The sequence below is a fragment of the Castor canadensis genome, chromosome X (genome assembly GCF_047511655.1).
Source record: "Castor canadensis chromosome X, mCasCan1.hap1v2, whole genome shotgun sequence".
Lineage (NCBI taxonomy): Eukaryota > Metazoa > Chordata > Mammalia > Rodentia > Castoridae > Castor > Castor canadensis.
This window is the reverse complement of record NC_133405.1, coordinates 14,298,105-14,319,465: the sequence shown is the minus strand read 5'-3', so window position 1 is coordinate 14,319,465 and position 21,361 is coordinate 14,298,105. Positions and strand designations below refer to the sequence as shown.

The window sequence follows — 21,361 nt, the reverse complement described above, 5'->3', positions numbered from 1 at the left end:
GAGGACACATACGGAGGAATAGGGAAAGATAGGAAACCCAAAACTTGAAAGTGTTTGATGTGCCCACTGCAGAGGAGCTAATACAGTAACCTTAAAATGACAGAGGTCACTATGGAAAGGTGACCAGGAAGTAGTAAAGAGGTCTGGTAGAGATGAACAATTAGGGTTGTAATACACTTGTGAATGGAAGCAAAGCTAGGAATCTCTCTGTATAGCTATCTTTATCTCAACTAGCAAAAACACTGTGTCGTTCTTATTATTGCTTATGTTTACTCTTCAACAAAATTGGAGAAAAGGGTGAACAGATTCTGCCTGGAAGCAAGGAAGATTGGGGGAGAGGGAGGGGGCAGAAGCAGGGGGGAGAAATGTATGCACATATGAACAAATGAATAAAGAAAAAAAAGAAAGAAAGAAAGTGGGGCATACAAATAAGCACTCAATTCTGTGCTGGTTGGGGGGAGAATTGAGAGACCTATTTGGTCTGCCTGCTGTTCTCAATGCTTTCAGGCCTATAGACCCCATAAAACAGTTCACCTCCTTGTGGGGAAAAGGAGTCTATGGAAGCCTGGTGATTCAGGGAATCTGGACTTGCAGTCCTCAGTCCTGCCTGGCTGCAATCAAATGTCAGGATGCAGTTCCCAAAGGCAAGTCTCAGTGCTTTTAGACCTTTCCAACAGTTTCCCTCCTGGTGTGGGGAGACAGCTGTAGAAGTCATGTGACTCAGCAGGACTGGGTTGGGGGCCATTTGCCCCACTTGGCAGCAGATGTGTGCTGGGATACAGTTTCTGGTGTTTTTAGACATGGCCCAGCAGATTAACTCCTTGTTGGGAGTTGGAAGCTGTGGAAGTCACATAATTGAGCAGGTCAGGACTGGGGGCCCTTAAGCCCGCTTCGTAGTAAACACAGGCCAGAATGGAGCTCCCTGTGGCAGACCTCAGTACTTTCAGATCCTGAATATCCATTTAGCCTCCTTGTTGGAAGAAGGAATCTATGGAAAATTGTGATTCAGAAACCCTGGGCTCTGTGCCCTAAGATTCACCTGGCAGCATGCATACACCAGGATGCATTTCCTGAGGGTGGGTCTCAATGCTTCCAAGCCCTGCTAAAAATTTCATCTTTCTGTTGGGGGATAGGGGGACAAGGAGGCTGTGGATTTTATATGATGCTAAGGGTTTGGGCTCAGAGCTCTGACCTACCTAGCAGTGAATACACACAGTCAGGAGGCAGACCCTGGAGGCAAAATACTCTGCCAGCCACAGGCTCAGTGTTTTTTTTCCACCAGGACCCGCAAATAATGGGACCTGCTCCTCACCAGGGAAGGTGGGGACTCTGACCACTGCACCCTCCACTTCTGTAGCTCCCTGCTGCTTGAACTTCTTTTCGGGACCATATCAGACCCACTCCTTCTCCGTGACCACCTCTCATGGCCATCTCCCAACCAGACACTGTGGTAGATTGTCCTAAGACCCACTGATCCATGACTCTTCCTTGTTTTCAAGTCCCGGAGTATCTCAGTCTCAAACAATAGGACTTTTCTCAAGATGGCTATAGCCCTCTGTGATAAGGGGATGGCAGAACTGTCTTTCTTTAATGAGGGTACCCTTCCATACCAGATCACTGTCTCAACAAATTGTTGTATTGAGTTTAAGACTTGTGGGTATATCTTGAAGCCAGAATTGCCAGTCTGTGTCCAGGGCCATCTGGCTTACCTTGTGATTGTGTCTTCAACTTCCCTCCTCCTCCTGGGAAGCTGGGGATGGAACTGTTTGCTGCTTTTCTCTCTTGCCCTTGGTTTCTCTGTGCTTTTCTGATGTCCTGCCACCTCTTTTGTGATTCTGGTGCTCTTCCTCTCTTTTTCTCTTCAAAATATAGTTTCTCCTACATTATCTGACTCTTCTCATTCACTGAGTCAAAATGGTGGATGCTTGCAACCCACCATCAGGCCCCATAATTTGGATTGAAGTTTCTTTGGGGGAATTAATAAAATATATTTGATTGGCACTTTAAGTTTTCTAAAGTAATGGAAGACAATATTTTTGGAAAAATTATTTTTATTTATTTTGGTGGTACTGAGGTTTGAACTCAAGGCTTGGTGTTTGCTAAGCAAGGTACTTTACTGCTTGAGCCACACCTCCGGCCTTGGAAAAATTATTATAGGGTTCACTTTTCTTAAATGATGGTAAATTTAGCACATTTTCAAATGCTGCTGTTGTAAATAGATATAAACCAGTGACTATTGGTCCAGTTTCTAAATTCTTCAGTGACCATTGACTTTTTATTTATTTATTTATTTATTTTTTTTAATTCATATGTGCATACAATGCTTGGGTCATTTCTCCCCCCTTCCCCCACCCCCTCCCTTACCACCCACATCACTCCCTCCCTCTCTCCCCCACCCCCTCACTACCCGGCAGAAACTATTTTGCCCTTATCTCTAATTTTGTTGAAGAGAGAGTATAAGCAATAATAGGAAGGACCAAGGGTTTTGGCTAGTTGAGATAAGAATAGCGATACAGGGAGTTGACTCACATTGATTTCCTGTGCATGTGTGTTACCTTCTAGGTTAATTCTAACCTTTTCTCTAGCTCCTGGTCCCCTTCTCCTATTGGCCTCAGTTGCTTTAAAGTATCTGCTTTAGTTTCTCTGTGTTGAGGGCAACAAATGCTATCTAGTTTTTTAGGTGTCTTACCTATCCTCATACCTTTCTTGTGTGTTCTCGCTTTATCATGTGATCAAAGTCCAATCCCCTTGTTGTGTTTGCCCTTGATCTAATGTCTGCATATGAGGGAGAACATATGATATTTGGTCTTTTGGGCCAGGCTAACCTCACTCAGAATGATGTTCTCCAATTCCATCCATTTACCAGCGAATGATAACATTTCGTTCTTCTTCATGGCTACATAAAATTCCATTGTGTATAAATACCACATTTTCTTAATCCATTTGTCAGTAGTGGGGCTTCTTGGCTGTTTCCATAACTTGGCTATTGTGAATAGTGCTGCAATAAACATGGGTGTGCAGGTGCCTCGACCACTGACTTTTAATGTGCTTATAGGCACACACTCACATACACACTTGTGGTGATTAATTTTATGTGTCAGTTTGTTTGGGCTAGACATGTATATGCACATGTTGTATACACACACATCTAAATGTTTCTGTTCTCTGGAGAAACTTGCCACACACACACACACACACACAGATAGTTGGTCAAACATTATTCTGGATGTTTTTGCATAGGTTGATTTCAGGTGTGATTAACATTGAAATTGGTGCACCTTGAGTAAAGCAGGTTGCCCTCCATAAAGTGGGTGGTCTTCATCCAATCAAATGAAGGCCTTTGCAGAACACAGATTAATACCTACCCCTCCGAGCAAGAAGGAATTCTGCCAGAAGACAGCCTTGTGCTTAAGCAACATTGGATCTTCCTCGGTCTCCAGCTTCTGCTGGCATTCAGATTTGAGCTACAACATCAGCTTCTATCTGTGTCTCCAGCTTGACCATGTTTGTAGTCAAAGTACTTCATTAGGTCTTCACAAGATTCTAGCCTGACAGCCACTAAGCAGATTTTGGACTTGTTAGCCTCCATAATCACGTAAACAATTCCTTAACATAAATTGATATATATGTATATATACATATATGTATATGCACATACATATATACATATAAATGTCCATATATATGTATATAAGCATACATATATATTTATATGGAGAGAAAGAAGGAGGGGGCAGAAGGGCAAAAAACACATATGTATGTGCATATACATATACCAATTAGATGTATATACACATGCATACACACATATATGTATGCAAATATAATTTGTTCTGTTTTTCTGGAGAACCATGAATCAAACATACATACACACATGTGAGCATGTGCCTGCTCACTAAGAGCCACTGTCAAACTTGTCTTCATTCCTACTACAATTTTTGTAAGTAAACAACTCAATCCCTATTCAATCATAGGGACTGCTTCAATAGGTTATGGTACTTTAATTGGCTGTGCAATGGAATATCATATGGCTATCAATTAAATTGTGCTGGTATAGTAATCTTTCTTACTATAACAAATAATAATATATTAAGAAATCTAATCTTTCTATTCCTGATATAGAAAGATACATGTACACATATGTATATTTTACATGCTTTTGTGTATCTCTGAATCTGTTCTACTGAAATAAATCAGATATAAAGCTTTTTATACAAAGGTGGTCACTATGGTGTCATTTGTAATGATAAATGTAGAAATATAATAATCCAAATGTCCACAAATGGGAGATTGGTTAAATAAACACGGTATGCCCAGAAAAAAAGGATATAATGCTGTTGTTAAGAAGAATGAAGTATATATGCATGTGAAGATTTGGAACAGTCTTTTAAAAATAATATGTGAAAAAAGAAGCAAGAAACAAGATAATGTGAAGGTTTTGCCCTCACTTGTGTATAGGGTACGTGCATTATTTGGAAAGATACATTTAAAAATGTTAACAATGATTGACTTTGGCAAGGACAGCACGGAGTCTAGAGTTCAGGGAGATTTACTTTCCTCTGTATGCCCTTTTGTGCTATTTGAATTTTGTAACCATGTGCACATATTACATTTTTAAATGAAAAATGCCTCCTTTTGGGTATTGCCTGGAATACAGACCTATTTTTATATTCTGTCAAAAGCTTGAAGTTGGAAGATGGAAATTAATCCTTTCCTATCTTTGACACTAATAATACTGCTAACCATCCACCAAATTTCCAATTCTGTATTTGAGAAAGGATAATTTGGGTAACATAAGAGAGAGTGAAGGACAAAAAAAAGAATAGAATTAGGAAAAGCACCCTATGTGACTTAGAGTTTAAAGATACCAAAACTGGAAACAATTTGCTTAGCAACACACAGCAAGTCAGTTTTTTGCTGCTGTGACAAAATATCTGAGCAAAATAACAGAGAAAGGATTTATTTATTTTGGCTTACAATTTCAGAGGTTTCAGGCCATCATGCTGGGGAGAGAGAAGCTCACATCATGGTGGCCAGGCAGGAAAGAGAGAGAGAAAGAGAGAGAGAGAAAGAACTAGCAGATTTTCTTCTTTTTTTGGCAGTACTAGGGTTTGAATTTAGGGCCTCACACTTGCTAGGCAGGTGCTCTACCACTTCAGCCACTCTGCCAGCCCTTTTTTTTGTGTTGGGTATTTTCAAGATACGGTCTCACAAACTATTTGCCTGGGCTGGCTTCGAACTGAGATCCTCCTGATCTCTGTCTCCTGAGTAGCTAGGACTACAGGTGTGAGCCACTGGTGCCCAGCAGGTTTTCTCTTTTAATGCTACACCCCTCCCGATCATGGGACAGTGCCTACATTCAGGGTGACCTTAGTTAATCCTCTCTGGAAACACTCTCAAAGACATCCAGCGGTATGCTTACTAATCTCACAGGCTATTCTCAATCCATTTAATGTTACAATCAAGATTAACCATTACAAATCTAGTCCTTGTCCACTTGACACCCAAAGGCATCTCCCAAAACTGTAACTTTCCACCACTAGCCCCCAAAAGGCTTATGTCCATCCCAATGCATTCATTCTATCTCTAAGAGTCCCCATAATCTTAACAGTCCCAATATTGTTCAAAAGTTTAAGTCCAAAATCTCCCCTGAGACTCAAGGTAAGCCCTTAGCTGTGAGCACTTGCAGAATCAAAAAGAAGTTATATACTTCCAACATACAATGGTAAGAGTAAACATCCCCATTCCAAAAGAGAAGAATGAGGCATAGGAATGAGGGATGGGACCAAAGCAAGACTGAAACTCAGCAGGACAAACATTAAATGCTGTAGATCGATATCTGCCTTCTGGGCACATGGTGGTATGATGTGGGCCCCAGGGCTCTAGGGCAGCCTTTCCCCTATGGCCTTGATATTTGCAGCTCACGTGACCTCTCTCTTAGGCTGACTCACTCATTACTTGCAGCTCTCTTTGGCAGACTTTCCACATTCCTGGCAAATCCAACATCCTGGGGTCTCCACTGCATCTTTAGCTTCACTCTCACAGCTTTATGTGTTGTCATATTTACTGACTCATAATGAGTAAGATGAAAGATTTAACATAGTTTTACCTACTTCTAACTTCCCTGAAATTTTGTTATATTGTTATAATTTTCAGGACTTTTAAATGATTGCCTTTATAACTTAAAATAATATACTTAAATCTCTATTTCTGGTTCCATTAATTTCAGACAGTATTTATTAGTGCTCATTTCAGAAATATTTTTCTCACTCTTTCCACTGATCCTAAATTCTGTCAGTTATAATATTACTTGTACATTATTAATCTTATGACAATTATTGCTTGGGTTCAAGTTCCAGGCCCACCACTTGTTATCTGAGTAATCTTAGATAAATTACTGAATATCTCTATGCCTTCAGTTCCCTAAATTTTGAAATGAAGATGATAATGACAGTATTTACTTCATAGGGTTGTTATAACATGAGATTTCACTTAAATCAAAATAAATATTTTAAAGCAGTTAAAATAATATTTGAAATATTGTAAGCACTTTTAAGTGTTAAATTAAAAATTAAATAATATAAAAATTAAAAATAAATGAAATTCTGCTTTACAACTTCAGATAGTATGCTATATCTATAGCTTAATTAAAAAAAATCAAAGGTCAAAGGACATGAAGAAACATTTCACCAAGAGGCTATTCTGATGAATATGGCACATGAAAATATGTTTAACATCATTAGATAATGGAGACACACAAATTAAAACCACTATGAGGTCTTACGGGTATAGGTTAGTGGTATAGAACTTACCTAGCATGCACAAGGTCCTGGGCTCCATCTCCAGCACTGAAGAAACAAAAACAAAAATAAAACCAAAGCAACAACCTCCCCACCACCAATACCACCCCAAACAAAAAAAGCCATGATGAGGTAACACTATGTATCTAATAGAAGGGCTAAGATTAGCAACAAGAATGAATTTTGATGAAGATGTGGTGAAAGTACATCACTCAGTCTTTGCTGGTCAGAACATAAAATGGCACTCTGGAAAACAGTTTGGTATTTTCTTTAAAAAAATGTAAATACGCAAGCACTGCACAACCCAACAATTGTGAGACTTAAGTCCTCACAAAAACATGTACAGATGAACATAAACTTAAACATTAATAACGAAAACCAGGACTGTAAAATAGGTACAGTGTGTGTGTGAGGGGCACTAGTAGGAGGGGAGAGGGTGAATGAAAGAGATTAAGGTGATGGTATATGGTTGATGGACTTCATATACCTATATCAAACAACTTCCTGCAATTGCTTTAAATGGGGTGGGAAGACAGTTGAGGGGGAGGGATGATGGGAGAATGTAACTATGTACAATGTAAGTCTAATTGGAATTGTCACTATAAATATTGCCCTGTATAATGAATATATCCTAATAAAAAATTTTTAAGATTGTACAGAGATGTTCCAAGCATATTTATTCATAATAGCTTTTTCCATAAACTAGAAACCACCCAGATAGTCTTGAAGAGTAGAATGGTTAAATAAACTGTATTACACACATAGCATGGAATTCTATGCAGAAATCAAATGAACAACTATTGAGACAAGCAACAACCAGATGATTCTCTAGAGAATAGACTGAGTGAAAAAACCCAAAAAGTTATGGGGCTTGAAGTCAGGGCCTACACCTTGAGCCACTTCTCCAGCCCTTTTTTGTGAGGTTTTTGTTTGTTTGTTTTTTTTTTAGATAGGGTCTCCTGGAACTATTTTCCCCGGCTGGCTTCAAACCTCAGTCTTCCTGATTTATGCCTCCTGAGTAGCTAGGATTACAGGTGTGAGCCACTGGCGCCCGGCTTGTATGCATCCTTGAAATTATACAATTATAGAAAGGAGAACAGCTTCTTCATTGGTTATCCTGAGTTTGGGAGGGGATAAAAAAGGAGGGAGTGGGTGTGGCTATGAAAAGGAATCATAAAGGTTGGCAAGGTGGTACATACCTGTAATCCCAGATACTTGGGAAGTGTAGATCTGTAAGGTCACAATTCGAGGCCAGTCTAGGTGAAAAAAAAGATAAGTGAGAAATCATTTCAACCAATAAACTGGGTGTGGTGGTGCAGGTCTGCCATCCCAGCTATGCAGGAGGTGTAAATAAGAGGATCACAATCCAGGCTGGCCTAGGGAAAAATGCAAGCCCTACCTGAAAAATAGTAAGGCAAAGATGGCTGGGGCATGACTCAAGTGGTAGAGCACCTGCCTAGCAAGCACAAAGCCCTGATTTCAACCCCAAGTACCACTCCTTCCCCCAAAAAAGAGTATAAGGCCAGTTTGGGCTACATAGCTGGTCCTTGTCTCTAAATTAATTAATCATCAATTAATTAATTAGAAACCGTAAGAGATCCCTGTGGTGTCTTGACTGTACCAATATCAATATCAGTGATATTATGTTAGAGGTTTTTTTTCCCCCAGTACTGGAGATCAAACCCAGGGCCTAATGAATGCTAGACAAGCACTCTATCAATGACCTACATTCCATGTATTGTGTTATAGTTTTGCAAGGAAACTAAATAAATGGTACACTGGGTCTCTCGAATCTCTTTATATTATTTCTTAGAACAGTGTGTGAATCTATAATTACCTCAAAATTGAAAGCTTGATTTTTAAAACAGAACCAATAAATATCTTTCCCAATGCTAAGCTCCATGTAAATATTATTCATAGCAAGACCAAGTAGTGTAATTGAACACATGGAGAAAAAAATATTATGGCACTAAAGAAGTACTGCTGGAAGGATAATGTTTCTACTGTCAAAATCAGATGGATTTCCTCTAATAGTTCCAAAGTTTCAGCTCTTACGTTAAGGCCTTTGATCCATTTTGAGTTGATTTTTGTTCAGGGCACGAGATGGAGATCTAGTTTCAGTCTTCTACATATACATATCCAGTTTAACATCATTTGCTAAGAAGATTGTCTTTCTCCAATGTATGTTTTTGGCACTTTCATCAAGAATCAGATGACTGCAGCTCTGTGGGTTTATTTCTGAGTCTTCTATTCTATTCCATTGGTCTACATCTCTGTTTTTGTGTCAGTATCATGCTGTTTTTGTTACTCTGAGTCTGTCGTATAGTTTGAAGTCTGAAACTTTGAGACTAGTAAAGAAAAACAGGGAAATATGTCGAGATATTAGACAGATATAAGCAACAACTTCTGAATAGGACTCCAAAAGCTCAGGGAATAATAGTAAGAATTGACAAGTAGAATTGCACCAAATTAAAAAGTTTCTGCACAGTAAACAATTAACTAAGTGAAGAGATAACCCACAGAATGAAAAAAAAAATCTTTGTTCATCAGACAGGGGATTAATATCCAAAATATATAAAGAACTCAGTGAAACCCCAGCAGCACAGCAACTAAGAGATAGCATAGATAAATGGGACCTCATAAAACTAAAAAGCTTCTGTTCATCAAAAGAAATGGTCTCTAAACTGAAGAGAACACCCACAGAGTGGGAGAAAATATTTGCCAATTATACATCAGACAAAGGACTGATAACCAGAATATACAGGGAACTTAAAAAACTAAATTCTCCCAAAACTAATGAACCAATAAAGAAATGGGCATGTGAACTAAACAGAACTTTCTCAAAAGAAGAAATTCAAATGGCCAGAAAACACATGAAAAAATGCTCACCATCTCTAGCAATAAAGGAAATGCAAATTAAAACCACACTAAGATTCCATCTCACCCCTGTTAGAATAGCCATCATCAGCAACACCACCAACAACAGGTGTTGGCGAGGATGCGGGGAAAAAGGAACCCTCTTACACTGTTGGTGGGAATGTAGACTAGTACAACCACTCTGGAAAAAAATTTGGAGGCTACTTAAAAAGCTGGACATCGATCTACCATTTGATCCAGCAATACCACTCTTGGGGATATACCCAAAAGACTGTTACTCCAGAGGCACCTGCACATCCATGTTTATTGCGGCACTATTCACAATAGCCAAGTTATGGAAACAGCCAAGATGCCCCAGCACTGACGAATGGATTAAGAAAATGTGGTATCTATACACAATGGAATTTTATGCAGCCATGAAGAAGAACGAAATGTTATCATTCGCTGGTAAATGGATGGAATTGGAGAACATCATTCTGAGTGAGGTTAGCCTGGCCCAAAAGACCAAAAATCATATGTTCTCCCTCATATGTGGACATTAGATCAAGGGCAAACACAACAAGGGGATTGGACTATGAGCACATGATAAAAGCGAGAGCACACAAGGGAGGGGTGAGGATAGGTAAGACACCTAAAAAACTAGCTAGCATTTGTTGCCCTTAATGCAGAGAAACTAAAGCAGATACCTTAAAGCAACTGAGGCCAATAGGAAAAGGGGACCAGGAACTAGAGAAAAGGTTAGATCAAAAAGAATTAACCTAGAAGGTAACACACTCGCACAGGAAATCAATGTGAGTCAATGCCCTGTATAGCTATCCTTATCTCAACCAGCAAAACCCCTTGTTCCTTCCTATTATTGCTTATACTCTCTCTACAACAAAATTAGAGATAAGGGCAAAATAGTTTCTGCTGGGTATTGAGGGGGGGGGAGCGGGAGGGGGTGGAGTGGGTGGTAAGGGAGGGGGTGGGGGCAGGGGGGAGAAATGAACCAAGCCTTGTATGCACATATGAATAATAAAAGAAAAATGAAAAAAAAAAAAGATCTCAAACCATTGTACATCACCAGAGAAAATGATCCAATTAGCAAATGTTCAAATGATTGTTTTTAAATTCAGCATCTCACTATGTAGCCCAGGCTGGATTCAAACTCCTGATCCTCCTGCCTCAGCCTCCTCAGTGTTGGGATTACAGGTACGTGCCACCATGCCTGGTCACTTTTCAAATTAAAAATACAAATGGACAATAAATACATGAAAAATGTTCAACATCTTTAGTCATCAGGGAAATGCAAATCAAAACTACACTGAGATTCCATCTCACCCCATTCTCAATTAAAATGGCTATCATTAAGAAAACAAATAAATGCTGGCAAGTATGCATGGGGAAAGGTGTTGGTGGGAATAAATTAGAAATCACTATGGAGGTTCCTCCAAAAACTAAAAATGGAACTAACATATGATACTGCTATACTAGTCTTGAGTATATATCCAAAGGAATGTAAATAAACATACAATAGAGATGCCTGCACACCCATGTTTATTGCAGTACTGTTCACAATGGCCAAGCTGTGGAATCAGCCTAGGTGCCCATCAACAGATCAATGAGTAAAGAAAATGTGAAGAATGGAATATTTGTCAGTCATAAAGAAGAATAAAAGTATGTCATTGGCAGGAAAATGGATGGAACTGGAAATCATCATGTTAAGCAAAATTAGCCAGATTCAAAAAGACAAGTGTCATGTGTTTTTCCTCACATGAAGAATGTAGGAGAAAAAAGGATGTGAAAGTAAAAGGGAGTGAGGGAGAAAGGAGACAAGAAATGATACTAGAGAGTATGAATATGATCAAAGTATATTATATGATATATGAAAATAGCACAATGAAACCATTACCTTGTACAATTAATATATGATAATAAAAATCAAATGGGTTATCTTTCCTACCACTCCTTCAATGGCTCAGACTGATGCCACATGTCAGAAACAGGGTCATTGTACAACTTTTTGTTTTCTTTAGACTGCCTAATTATTTTCATTTTTATTGTCCACAAAAAGCCCATAAAAATGCTTGTTTCTTAGTTATTATGTTTGATTATGTAATTTGTATCTATTGTAAGAATATTTTTCACTGAGCCCTCTGACTTCTTGTTCTAATTATGACTTACTGCTTCCTTGGTTAGCTTTGTAGTCATCATCTTGGGAATTCTTTATGCACCTCTGCAGTGCTTTAAATTACCAATTCCTGCACCTCACTACACAGCTATTTAACTGAAATTTCTTTGGTGAGCTATAGCTAGTGTATCATATTTTGGATCCCCCTGGTGATTTTATTAATTTTTAGGATTTGGGAACCAATCTACCCAATCCTTAAAGTCCTCAAATTTTATTATTAATAATAGCAACAATATGAATGTACTAATTATTAAGGGTTTGCTGTGTTCCAGGCATCATTTTAAGTCTGAATGCTTAGTCTCATTTACTCTCTTTTTTGTGGTGGGAGGGGTTTGGAGACAGTTTCACTATGTAGCCAAGGCTGACCTCCAACTCATGATCCTCCTGCCTCAGCCTCCTTACTGAGATTATAGATGTGCACCACCATACCCTGCTCATTTACTCTTTATTAAAATCCTATGAGGTATACACTATTAATGTAATTTAGTCCATTTCATGTTACTAAAATGATATACCTGAAGCAGACTAACTTTATAAAGAAAGACGTTTATTTAACTCACAATTTTCAAAGATGAAAGTCCAAATTGCATGGCAAAAGGTCTGACAAGGGAGCCTCTTCAATATGTCATGGTGGATGGCAATGGCAAGAACATGTGTGGGAGAAAGAAACCATATCACCAAGCCTGAAGTCAGAGAGACAATGGCATCCCATAAACCCTCACAAGGGCATGCCTTCAATTAACTAAGGACCTCTCCCTAGTCCCCAGCTCTTAAAAGTCCACCCCACCCCACAATGCCACAGTGAGGACCAAGCTTCTAACATACGGACTTTGGGAGACAAATCACACCTCAACCTTAGCAATTACTATCATATGTTGGAAAAACACTGAGTACCAAAAAAGTTAAATCATACCACTTTCAAGCTCTGGAACTACGAGTAGAATCCAGGTTTGTCTGACAATGAAATCTTGGACTTTGACCAACAAACTCTGTTTATTTACAAATGGATAGACTCAGTAATTCCATAGAAAACATACAGAAGTCAAAGAATTTAGTGTTGGAACACAGGTAAAGGATTGTATAATTTCAACTAATTTTACAGCTAAAACCTGCCATCTTTTAATCAGTTAATTCAATTAGGCAAGGTAATTTTTGTAAGATACCAAAGTATGAATAATGAACCATGGATCAGTTGGAAAACCACAGGGATTTCTTTTAAACTCTGGATATTTGGGATGCCATAGAAACAGTTTATAAACACTACAATAAATATCTTTAAAAGTATTATGTTCTCATGTCTGAAAGTGGAAAAATGAGACCTGTCGAAACTATTCCAGGAATGGGGGGGAGGGGTGTTAAGGAGAGTGATGGAGGGAGTGAATTTAACTAAGATACATTGTAAGGACTTTTGTAAATGTCTCAATGTACCCTCAGTACAACAATAATATGATAATAAAAAATAAAAGTGTTTCCATGAAAGCACCTCTAACAAGACCGTATCTGTGGTTTATCTATGACCTTCTCCACATTCTCTCTTGTTTTCATTTAACTACATAATTAAAGTTAACTGCACTAGTTTCTGGGTATTTGAAATGAAATGCTTAATGCAATAATTTTCAGTAGAAATCAGAATAATTTCCAAATAGCTTGATCACTTTGGTAGCTAAATATTGAAATAATGCATATTTCCTGTTCTTGAACTGGACTCTTAATTTTTACAAATACCAACTATGACTCAAAGCTATTCACATTTAAGAAGCATGCCCTATAGGGTCTTAATGTTCTCATACAGGCTAATCTCCAAGACTTATCATAACCTGATGTTGTATGCCACATTCATACAAAACAGAGGAGGCATGCATATTTGTATTTGGCGATAAATTAAAAAAATCTTTAAAAGGATACAGAAGAAGAAAAGAAACATGCTCTAACAATGGGTGCAAAGATGATGTTTAAAATCTAAATTTAAATTGTTAACACAGTGTGCAAGATAACTGCACATACTCATAATGAAATAGTGAATTTTGTGCTACATTAGACCACTGTATTCTTTCATACTGTATTGATTGTTTTTCTTGTGTAATTTAAAAACCCAAACCAACTCTGCTAATTAAGCTCTCCCTGGCCAGGAACTCACTTGGATCTCTGACAGTTCCTAGTTAAAGCCCACTTTGTGGTTTTTGACAGTAAACCAAGACCCTCTTGTTTGCTTCAGGAAAACTGGCTGGTTTTAGTTGCTGGCATTATTCTGTGGGTTCCCCGTCTCAACAAGTCACCAATTGTCTTGACCATGACTTACAGTTGTGCCAGATTTTTCTTGGTCACTTTTTGCTTGAGACAGATAGTAATACTAGTGAATAGAATTGTTGTTAATTTGGTTTTAATTTATGAGAAATTTTCTTGAAAAAGGAACAGATGATATATTGAAGTGACCATGTAAGAGTAAAAGCAACTAAATGAAATTATTTAAAGTAATGTATACTTTGTTTTGGTATGTATTTTAATTCTTCCACTTACTGCTTCTTAATTAGTTCAGAACTCAGAAGATAAGAACACCATAGACAAGAGACATTTTACAAAATGAAATGCTTATACTGCTCCTTTTCTGATAATGGGATAGTGAATAGTACTTAGCACTTCTTACAATTTTGTTTACTTTTTGACATATTTGGGAACAGGAAAAGAGGCTGAGTCAGAGACTCTTGTTAAATCCATGTCATCTCCCTTTTCACATCTTCTTACTAGAAAGAAATGGCCTTAAAATTTTCTGTCTGCATGATATGGGATTTGTAAGAAGTCTCATAGTACTTTGATTACCTGAATTAGGTAGTTTTATAACCCTTACCCCTTACGGAGCCCCAAACGAAGCTTGAAAGGAAATCATAAACCTTGTAAAAAAATTAGAACTATTCATTCATTTCCCTAGATGGTCTACTAGTGTCACTAACTAAAACTCCTTAGTCTGTGACCTTGAGAAACTTAGAGGCTAAGTAGAAGCAACAGAGTGTTGAAGATCATCTCCACCACTACCCAAAAAGGGGAGCAAATATCCTAACAGGTAAGTGTTTTTATAATTAAGGCAGATGGTGATTGAAGCAAAGGCAATTCAAAACCCGGGTTTCACGAATGCAATAATTTTGAATGTTTGACATTTGTTTTGAAACTACCTTACTACCCTATACCCTTTACCATCTGTCTGTTATCCCTCCCAACACCCACCTCTGTCTTCCCACAGGGCTCCATTGTCTGCAGTTCCTGTTTCTCAGGGGCGGAGCTGTGGGAGGCAGCCATGGGTGCCATAATAGGCACCTGCGGCCAGCACAATGGGCTGTGGGTGCTTGTGGGAGAGACAGATTGATGTATTGTGCATGGGGGAGGAGGGCTGTCACTTGAATCCATGTGAACCCAGGCTTTAGGGGCAAGGGAGATTGACAGCTTTTGTAGGTTGCATTTCTTTTTCAAAGCTTGGCTTTAATAGACAGTAAGTTTGGGGCCCCAGGCTTTCACTCCCATAATTCTAACAGGGCAATCACGAGCATTCAGCATTTCTTTTTACCCCCCCTTGTTACGCATTAAATGATTTCAGTAAAGGAATGTGCAGCATTAATTAGAATTTGTTAGCAGATACCAAGGGGAAAAGTTTCTTCACAACAACTATAGGAGGTGTCATTTGTACAAAGACTTTTTTGTTTTCTTTCCCCATTACATTATCACTGCAATATGTAAGGTAGTGATTCTTTTCATTTAAATTAAGTGGAAAGCTACTAAATCTTGTTTTATTCTCCAAAAAAGAATAAGGTCCTTAACACTTATCTTTTAACTTCTTTCATTTCCTAAGGTTGGTGTTTACTTTTGCTTTCAGTCCGACCCATTTATTGGTTTGTGTGGTTGTGTATCCAGTTTTGTATACCATTTAGCTCTTACAATTACAGGCAACCCACTGTACTAATATATAAGGATTGTTACCAGGTGAAAATAGTTACCAATAATATTGGAAATCATTGATACACCAGTACCTTTCAATAATGGTACATTGAGAAACATTAACGATTAGACTCTTCCAGGTTTGTGTCCTAACTTACTTTCTAAAACATTTTCCCTAGTTGATATTTAATCTTAGGCATGACATCACGTTTATGGAAGAATGGTGCAGCAGCCAAGGAATATTTTTTCCCCATCAAAAACTCATCCCTAAGCCATGCCAGTTTTGGTAAACATCAAATGCCCCTCCCCAATACAGATAGTGTCATTGCTTTACAGTTAGTAAAAAATGATCTTTTTGTTTTGTGTCTATTTTTTATTCCTGACATTTTAGACTTGTATAAGAACAAAACTAATGTCATCTAGGATATATCTTGTAAACACATTAAGCCATCTGGGGAACTGATAAAAATTATTAAAATTTTTGCTGCGATTCTTCTAACATCTCTCCTGTATAAAATCATTTTTTCAATGGAAAGGTTGAAGGCTAATTGAATTAGAGTTTTTTCCTATTTAATTGTCTTATTTAAATGTGTTAAGGGCAACAGTGGAAAATATTAAGTCTACCATTATTCCCAGAAAGAACATATTCCCACAGAGTTGTCTGGCTCTGTCTATAATAATAATAATTTGGTGCAATGGCTTTAAAAGTAGTGGGGTGATAATAATTACGGTGTGCGACAGAAATTTCAGTGCTGGATTCAACATTTCACCATGCAGGGCATGAAAATTGCAGACCGGGGGCTAGTCAGCTCTAAGTACTAATTAACTAATTAATCAGGTGCTGAAACCAACTGAATGGAGGATACCAGCCAGATAACTCAAGCCCAAGCACAGGCTTGTGCTCTTGAAAAAAAGACAGTGCAGTCTTTCTTCTTGGTTTTTAACCCAGTCAGAAATGAGGAGAGTAGGTTATGGTGTCCTACTGTTAGTCGTCTCTGTCCAAGCTTTTTACTAGAGAAAACAAAATAAAAACATGTGCCTCTGATAATAACTGTAAGGCACGCATTTGCTCTAGCAAATGCGCTGACTCCTTGGCCAAGAAGTCTTTCAGGTCTGGGGCAGTGGTGAAGAAGGTGACTCTGCCTTCCTGAGGTTTATTTCTACAATATATTATTTTTTTAACACAGGAGAATGACAAACATACTTCTCCTTTTGGGCTGATCTTAGCTCTTTTTGCCTCATCCTTCGTTTATGTAAATGAGAAGAGTCCAATTACACTTATGGAAAAAAGGTTTAATGAATCGTGAAAAAGCCCGGTTTGCAGAGAAAGGGCACAATCCCCTCTTCTTCTTGTCTTCTTGTCTTTTAAATTTAACTTAGAAACATGTATTTCTTTTAACGAAGATGATAAAGCCTGATGCCTAGGTTATTTTATGTATTAGTTTTCATCCTTAGAGATAACCAAACATACTTTGTTAGCTTTAGCTTTATCTTCGTCTCGAAGGCTTTCTGGATATTTAGCAAACATTGGCCAACAAAAACTGCAAAAGTTTTAACTTTTTTCCTTAAATTTTAAAAGGGATTAAATGTCAGTCCCTTCCCTTTTGATATTATTCTTAGGTCAGTGATAATTTTTCTTCTTTTAAGACAGTTTGTTCTGAAATTGTCTGCAGTGAAACAGGATTGCATCATCAGAAGGAAATTGTTACTGAATCCAAGGAAAAGACAATAGTTTCGTGTACCTTTTTAGTTTAATGTTGGTAGGTATTAAGATGTTTTAACTAGCTAGAATTTTAGGATGTTGGAAATTAGGTAATTTTTTTTTCAAACTTTCTTTACAAAAGGGGTTTGAGTTTTATACGACAGCAGAAAATTCTGTGTTTGGGCTTTTTCTCTTCCCTTTCTTTCCCCTTGCTTAATCTTGGAATTTTCAGTAGTCGAGAGTGGGCCACACAGAATCCCTCCTCCAACCTATTTTTTAATGACATAAACCTTTGGATGAACGCTGGGGGAAATCAACGCCATGTCTGACTGTTACTTTTAGAATTTGGTAAGTATGAAACTTAGTCCGGAAGAAGCGCTTTGCAGAGACAGCAGGAAGGTTTTCAATCAGGACTTTCATGTGCTTTCCAGAGACAGTCTAACAAGTTCACTGGACTCTTGGGGAAACTGAGGCCCCAAAAGCCGGGGTGGGGTGGAGTGTGGTGGGGAAGGGCGGAGGAACACGGCAGCTTTTCTAATATGACCATCCCCCCGACCCCGTTACAAAATGCTGCTTCGGTCCACAGAAACCACTTTTTACGGGCACCTCCTGGTATGGAAGACATTGTTAAGGTGCGCATTGCCTGCCTATTCTCCACTCTGCCCCGGGCCTCCCCGGATCGGCGCCCTGGATGTGATCGACACCATGAAGTTACCCCATAATCCTCTCTGGCAACATAGGATGTAAAATTTGATCAGCTCATTGGATGAAACCGACAAGTCCCAAAAATGTGTGAAAAGGGGCCAAGCGGCAGGCAAGCTCTGCGTTGAGAGGCAGCGCTCCAGCCAGCCCTCCAGCGAGTTAGTGCGGCAGCCGCGGCGCGAGCGGGGGCTGGGGCCGAGCGGCCAGTCCGCAGCGGCGGCGACAGCGACTGGGGCGGCGGCGGCGGCGACGAGGCCGCGGCGCTGTGAGGGGGCAGATCCGCGGGGCCGGAAGGGGGCTGCGCGGCGGCGCCGGCGGCTGCGGGGTTATCTCCACGGCCGCAGCATAGCCGGGGGCCGGGCCGGCGGGGCTGGGCGGGGCTTCACCGGGGCCGCGGGCTGCGCGCGCCCGAGCAGTTGGCCTCAGGGCCCCGCCGCCCGCGCGCGCCCGCTCAGCGGCGCCCGCGGAGGCGGCGGCGCCCGCCGCGGAAGGAGGAGGGGAACCCGAGCAGGAGGTGAGGTGAGGGTGGCGGAACGAGAGGAGGCAGAGGAGGCGGCGGTGGCAGAGGAGGCGCGAGGCCTGGAGGTGGAGGATGGAGGAGCAGCCGAAGGAGGGCGAGGCCGAGGTCGCCGAGCCCTGGTTCTCCAAGTGGGAACGCCAGTGCCTGGCCGAGGCCGAGCAGCAGGAGCAGCTGCTCCCCGAGCTACAGGAGGAGGCGGCCGCTGACGCGGCGGGGCTCAAGAGCGAGCAGCAGAGGCTGTGGCACCTCTTCCAGATCTCGGCCACCGCCGTGGCCCAGCTGTACAAGGATTCCGGGTGCCAGCAGGCGGGACTGTCTCTGTGGGACCCCTTCCAGAATGCGGCCATGGCCGTGACCAGCCTCTACAAAGAGAGCGGGCATGCCCACCAACGAAGTTTTGACCTGGGTGTCCAGGTTGGCTGTCAGCGTCGCATCAAAGATGTGCTGGAGTGGGTGAAAAAGGGCCGGAGCACCATCCGCCGGGAGGACCTGATTAGCTTCCTCTGTGGCAAAGTGCCCCCTGCTGCTCCCCCGCCGCGCACCCCTAGGATGGCCCCGAAGCCGCCCGCCGGGGCTGCCAGTCAGGCTGCAGCCACCGAGTCCAGCTCATCGGTGGACGTCGACCTGCAGCCTTTCCACGAGGCCATCGCCCTGCACGGCCTCAATGGCGCCATGGCCAGCATCAGCGTGCGATCTGGCGCGCCCAGCTCTCCTTCGCCAGACAGCGGTGTTGCCAACAGTGGACGTCGAAAAAGTAGCTTCCTCGAGGACGACGTGAACCCGTTCAGCGCCGAGGAACTGGCCCTCCGCCTGGACAGTGGAGGGAACCGCAAGCGCACCTCGGCCCAGTTTGGCGATGGCACCACACACTCCCCATCGCACAAGCGCAACCGCGTGGTCTAAACTGCCTCCTTGGTAGCCAACTGCCATATTGCTTGACAGCTAACTTGATCTTCAACATGCTTGTGGAAAGGCTACTGGGCACCATCCATCTTCCTTCTCTAAGTTAAAGATTTCTAACAAGTTTACCATAAAGAAACTTTAAAAGTATTCTAGAAGAGGCCTCATGTGACTCTGACTTTCCAAAAAATATCATGTCATTAGAGACATCAGATATCATGTACTTAGCAAGATCATTTAAAGCAAAAGTATCCAGTCAGGGCGGGAGCCTGCTTTATCTTATTCATAGTTATATTCCTTAGCACCTCGCGTGGTTGCTGGTGCTCAATAAATGTTTGTTGAATGAATAAATGTGACTTTATTTTAAATTCTTAATGGGGAAGGGCATAGCAGGTTTTTACTTGGTCATAGGATAATTTTATCCTTTGTTTTGGTTGTTGGCTTTAATAGTCTTTGCCAATTCAATTACATTGTACCAAAATGTAAGACTAGACATCTCTGTGAAATCTGGAGTCTTCTGTTTTTACCCCTCTGTACATGCAACTAATTTCTAGAAAGAAGCTGTGGAAGTTAATGCATTTTAGGCTGTGATTTGTTTTGAAAAATGGTTGATGGTTTTGGTGATTATGGTGGTGTAAAGAGGTGCCATAATAGTTGGGCTGATGATACTTGATGTTGGATCAGTTCAGTGCTGTTTTTAGGAATATTAAACCAGCAATTGAGATCATGGTAAAAATAAGATGGTGTCCCTGGTGGCCCTCTGGGACAAGAACATGCTTCTTGTTCTTAGGAACTTAAAAAGTTCCTTTCTCTGAGGTTACGTCTTTTTTGGTGATTTCTGTTTTGAAGTGGAAGGCCAGTTAGTCAAAGTGAATTTCTGCCTTCTATGTAAGGGGAAAACATAGTATAACTATGAGCTTTGTAATTAAATGAACCAATAGTGGAATCATAGCTCCATAAAATAACTATGATTTTGGGCAAATCACTTAATGTCCATTGGCCTCAGTTTTCATCTGTAGAATGGAACTATGTATTGCTAAGATCCTTGTGAATACCAGATGAAATCCATATTTCAAGTATCCAGTGCAATGCTTGGCACCTACAGGTAATCATTAAATGTTCTCCCTTCTCTATAAATAAAAACCAGTAAAACATTAAAGTCCATATTTTACCAAATCAATCTAGAAATCACCAAGCAGAACCTCTGTGTTTGAGCTGGAAATTCCTGTCACATAGTTGATCCTTGCCTAAATATCACAGACTTTCTTGTAAGTACCTGGAGCTCATGACTCAGGATCACCACTTTGGATATACAAGAGCATCCTTAGTGTTCCTAAAGTTGCCCGGAAGTTGCACTTTGCAACCTTGAAAGATCTACCTCCTCCAGCCTGAAAGAATATGGGGAGGGGCTTAAGTGTGGGAAGAATTTGTAAGTGAAGGTCCCAGGGCATCTAAAAGGCTAAAGAGGTTTTGAATAAGGGTGGGGTACAGTGGAGGTGATAAAGGAGGTAGAGTGGGTGGAGTGGGGGTGGAGGAGCTGAAAGTGAAGTTATGGAAGGAATAGTAAAAACCCAGGTCCCCCCCAGAGTCTCCCATTGCTGCCAGTATATAAAATATTACACATTGACTAGTAAAACCTTGCCTTTACGTTCACATCAGAGTTGTTTCAGCTTCATTAGCATGACCTTTGTAGTAAATTCGTAATTGACCAATGCATTAAAATAGTACAATAACAAAGTAAATTCCCTGATAGATAAAAAGTTGGT

General features: G+C 40.4%; 2 protein-coding genes across 2 annotated transcripts in view; one reads left to right on the top strand and one right to left on the bottom strand.

The window, feature by feature from the left end:
- Positions 1-15,138, bottom strand: part of CXHXorf66 (chromosome X CXorf66 homolog) — a 111,629-nt gene extending 96,491 nt beyond the window's left edge. Inside the window, exons 1-3 of the mRNA XM_074063627.1 lie at positions 15,030-15,138; positions 8,000-8,056; positions 5,952-6,066 (exon numbers count right to left, since the gene is read on the bottom strand). Coding sequence (XP_073919728.1) covers positions 5,952-6,066; positions 8,000-8,056; positions 15,030-15,138 — 281 coding nt within the window. The remainder of the gene's footprint in view (positions 1-5,951; positions 6,067-7,999; positions 8,057-15,029) is intronic.
- Positions 15,139-18,610: 3,472 nt separating this feature from the next.
- Hapstr2 (HUWE1 associated protein modifying stress responses 2) lies at positions 18,611-21,070 on the top strand. The gene has a single exon (XM_074062875.1). The coding sequence runs from the start codon at positions 18,768-18,770 to the stop codon at positions 19,596-19,598; it is 831 nt and encodes a 276-aa protein (XP_073918976.1). The 5' UTR covers positions 18,611-18,767; the 3' UTR covers positions 19,599-21,070.
- Positions 21,071-21,361: the final 291 nt, after the last annotated feature.

Excerpts from the sequence above, each read along its gene's own strand:
- Hapstr2 (XM_074062875.1), top strand. The coding sequence starts at position 18,768 with ATGGAGGAGCAGCCGAAGGAGGGCGAGGCCGAGGTCGCCGAGCCCTGG.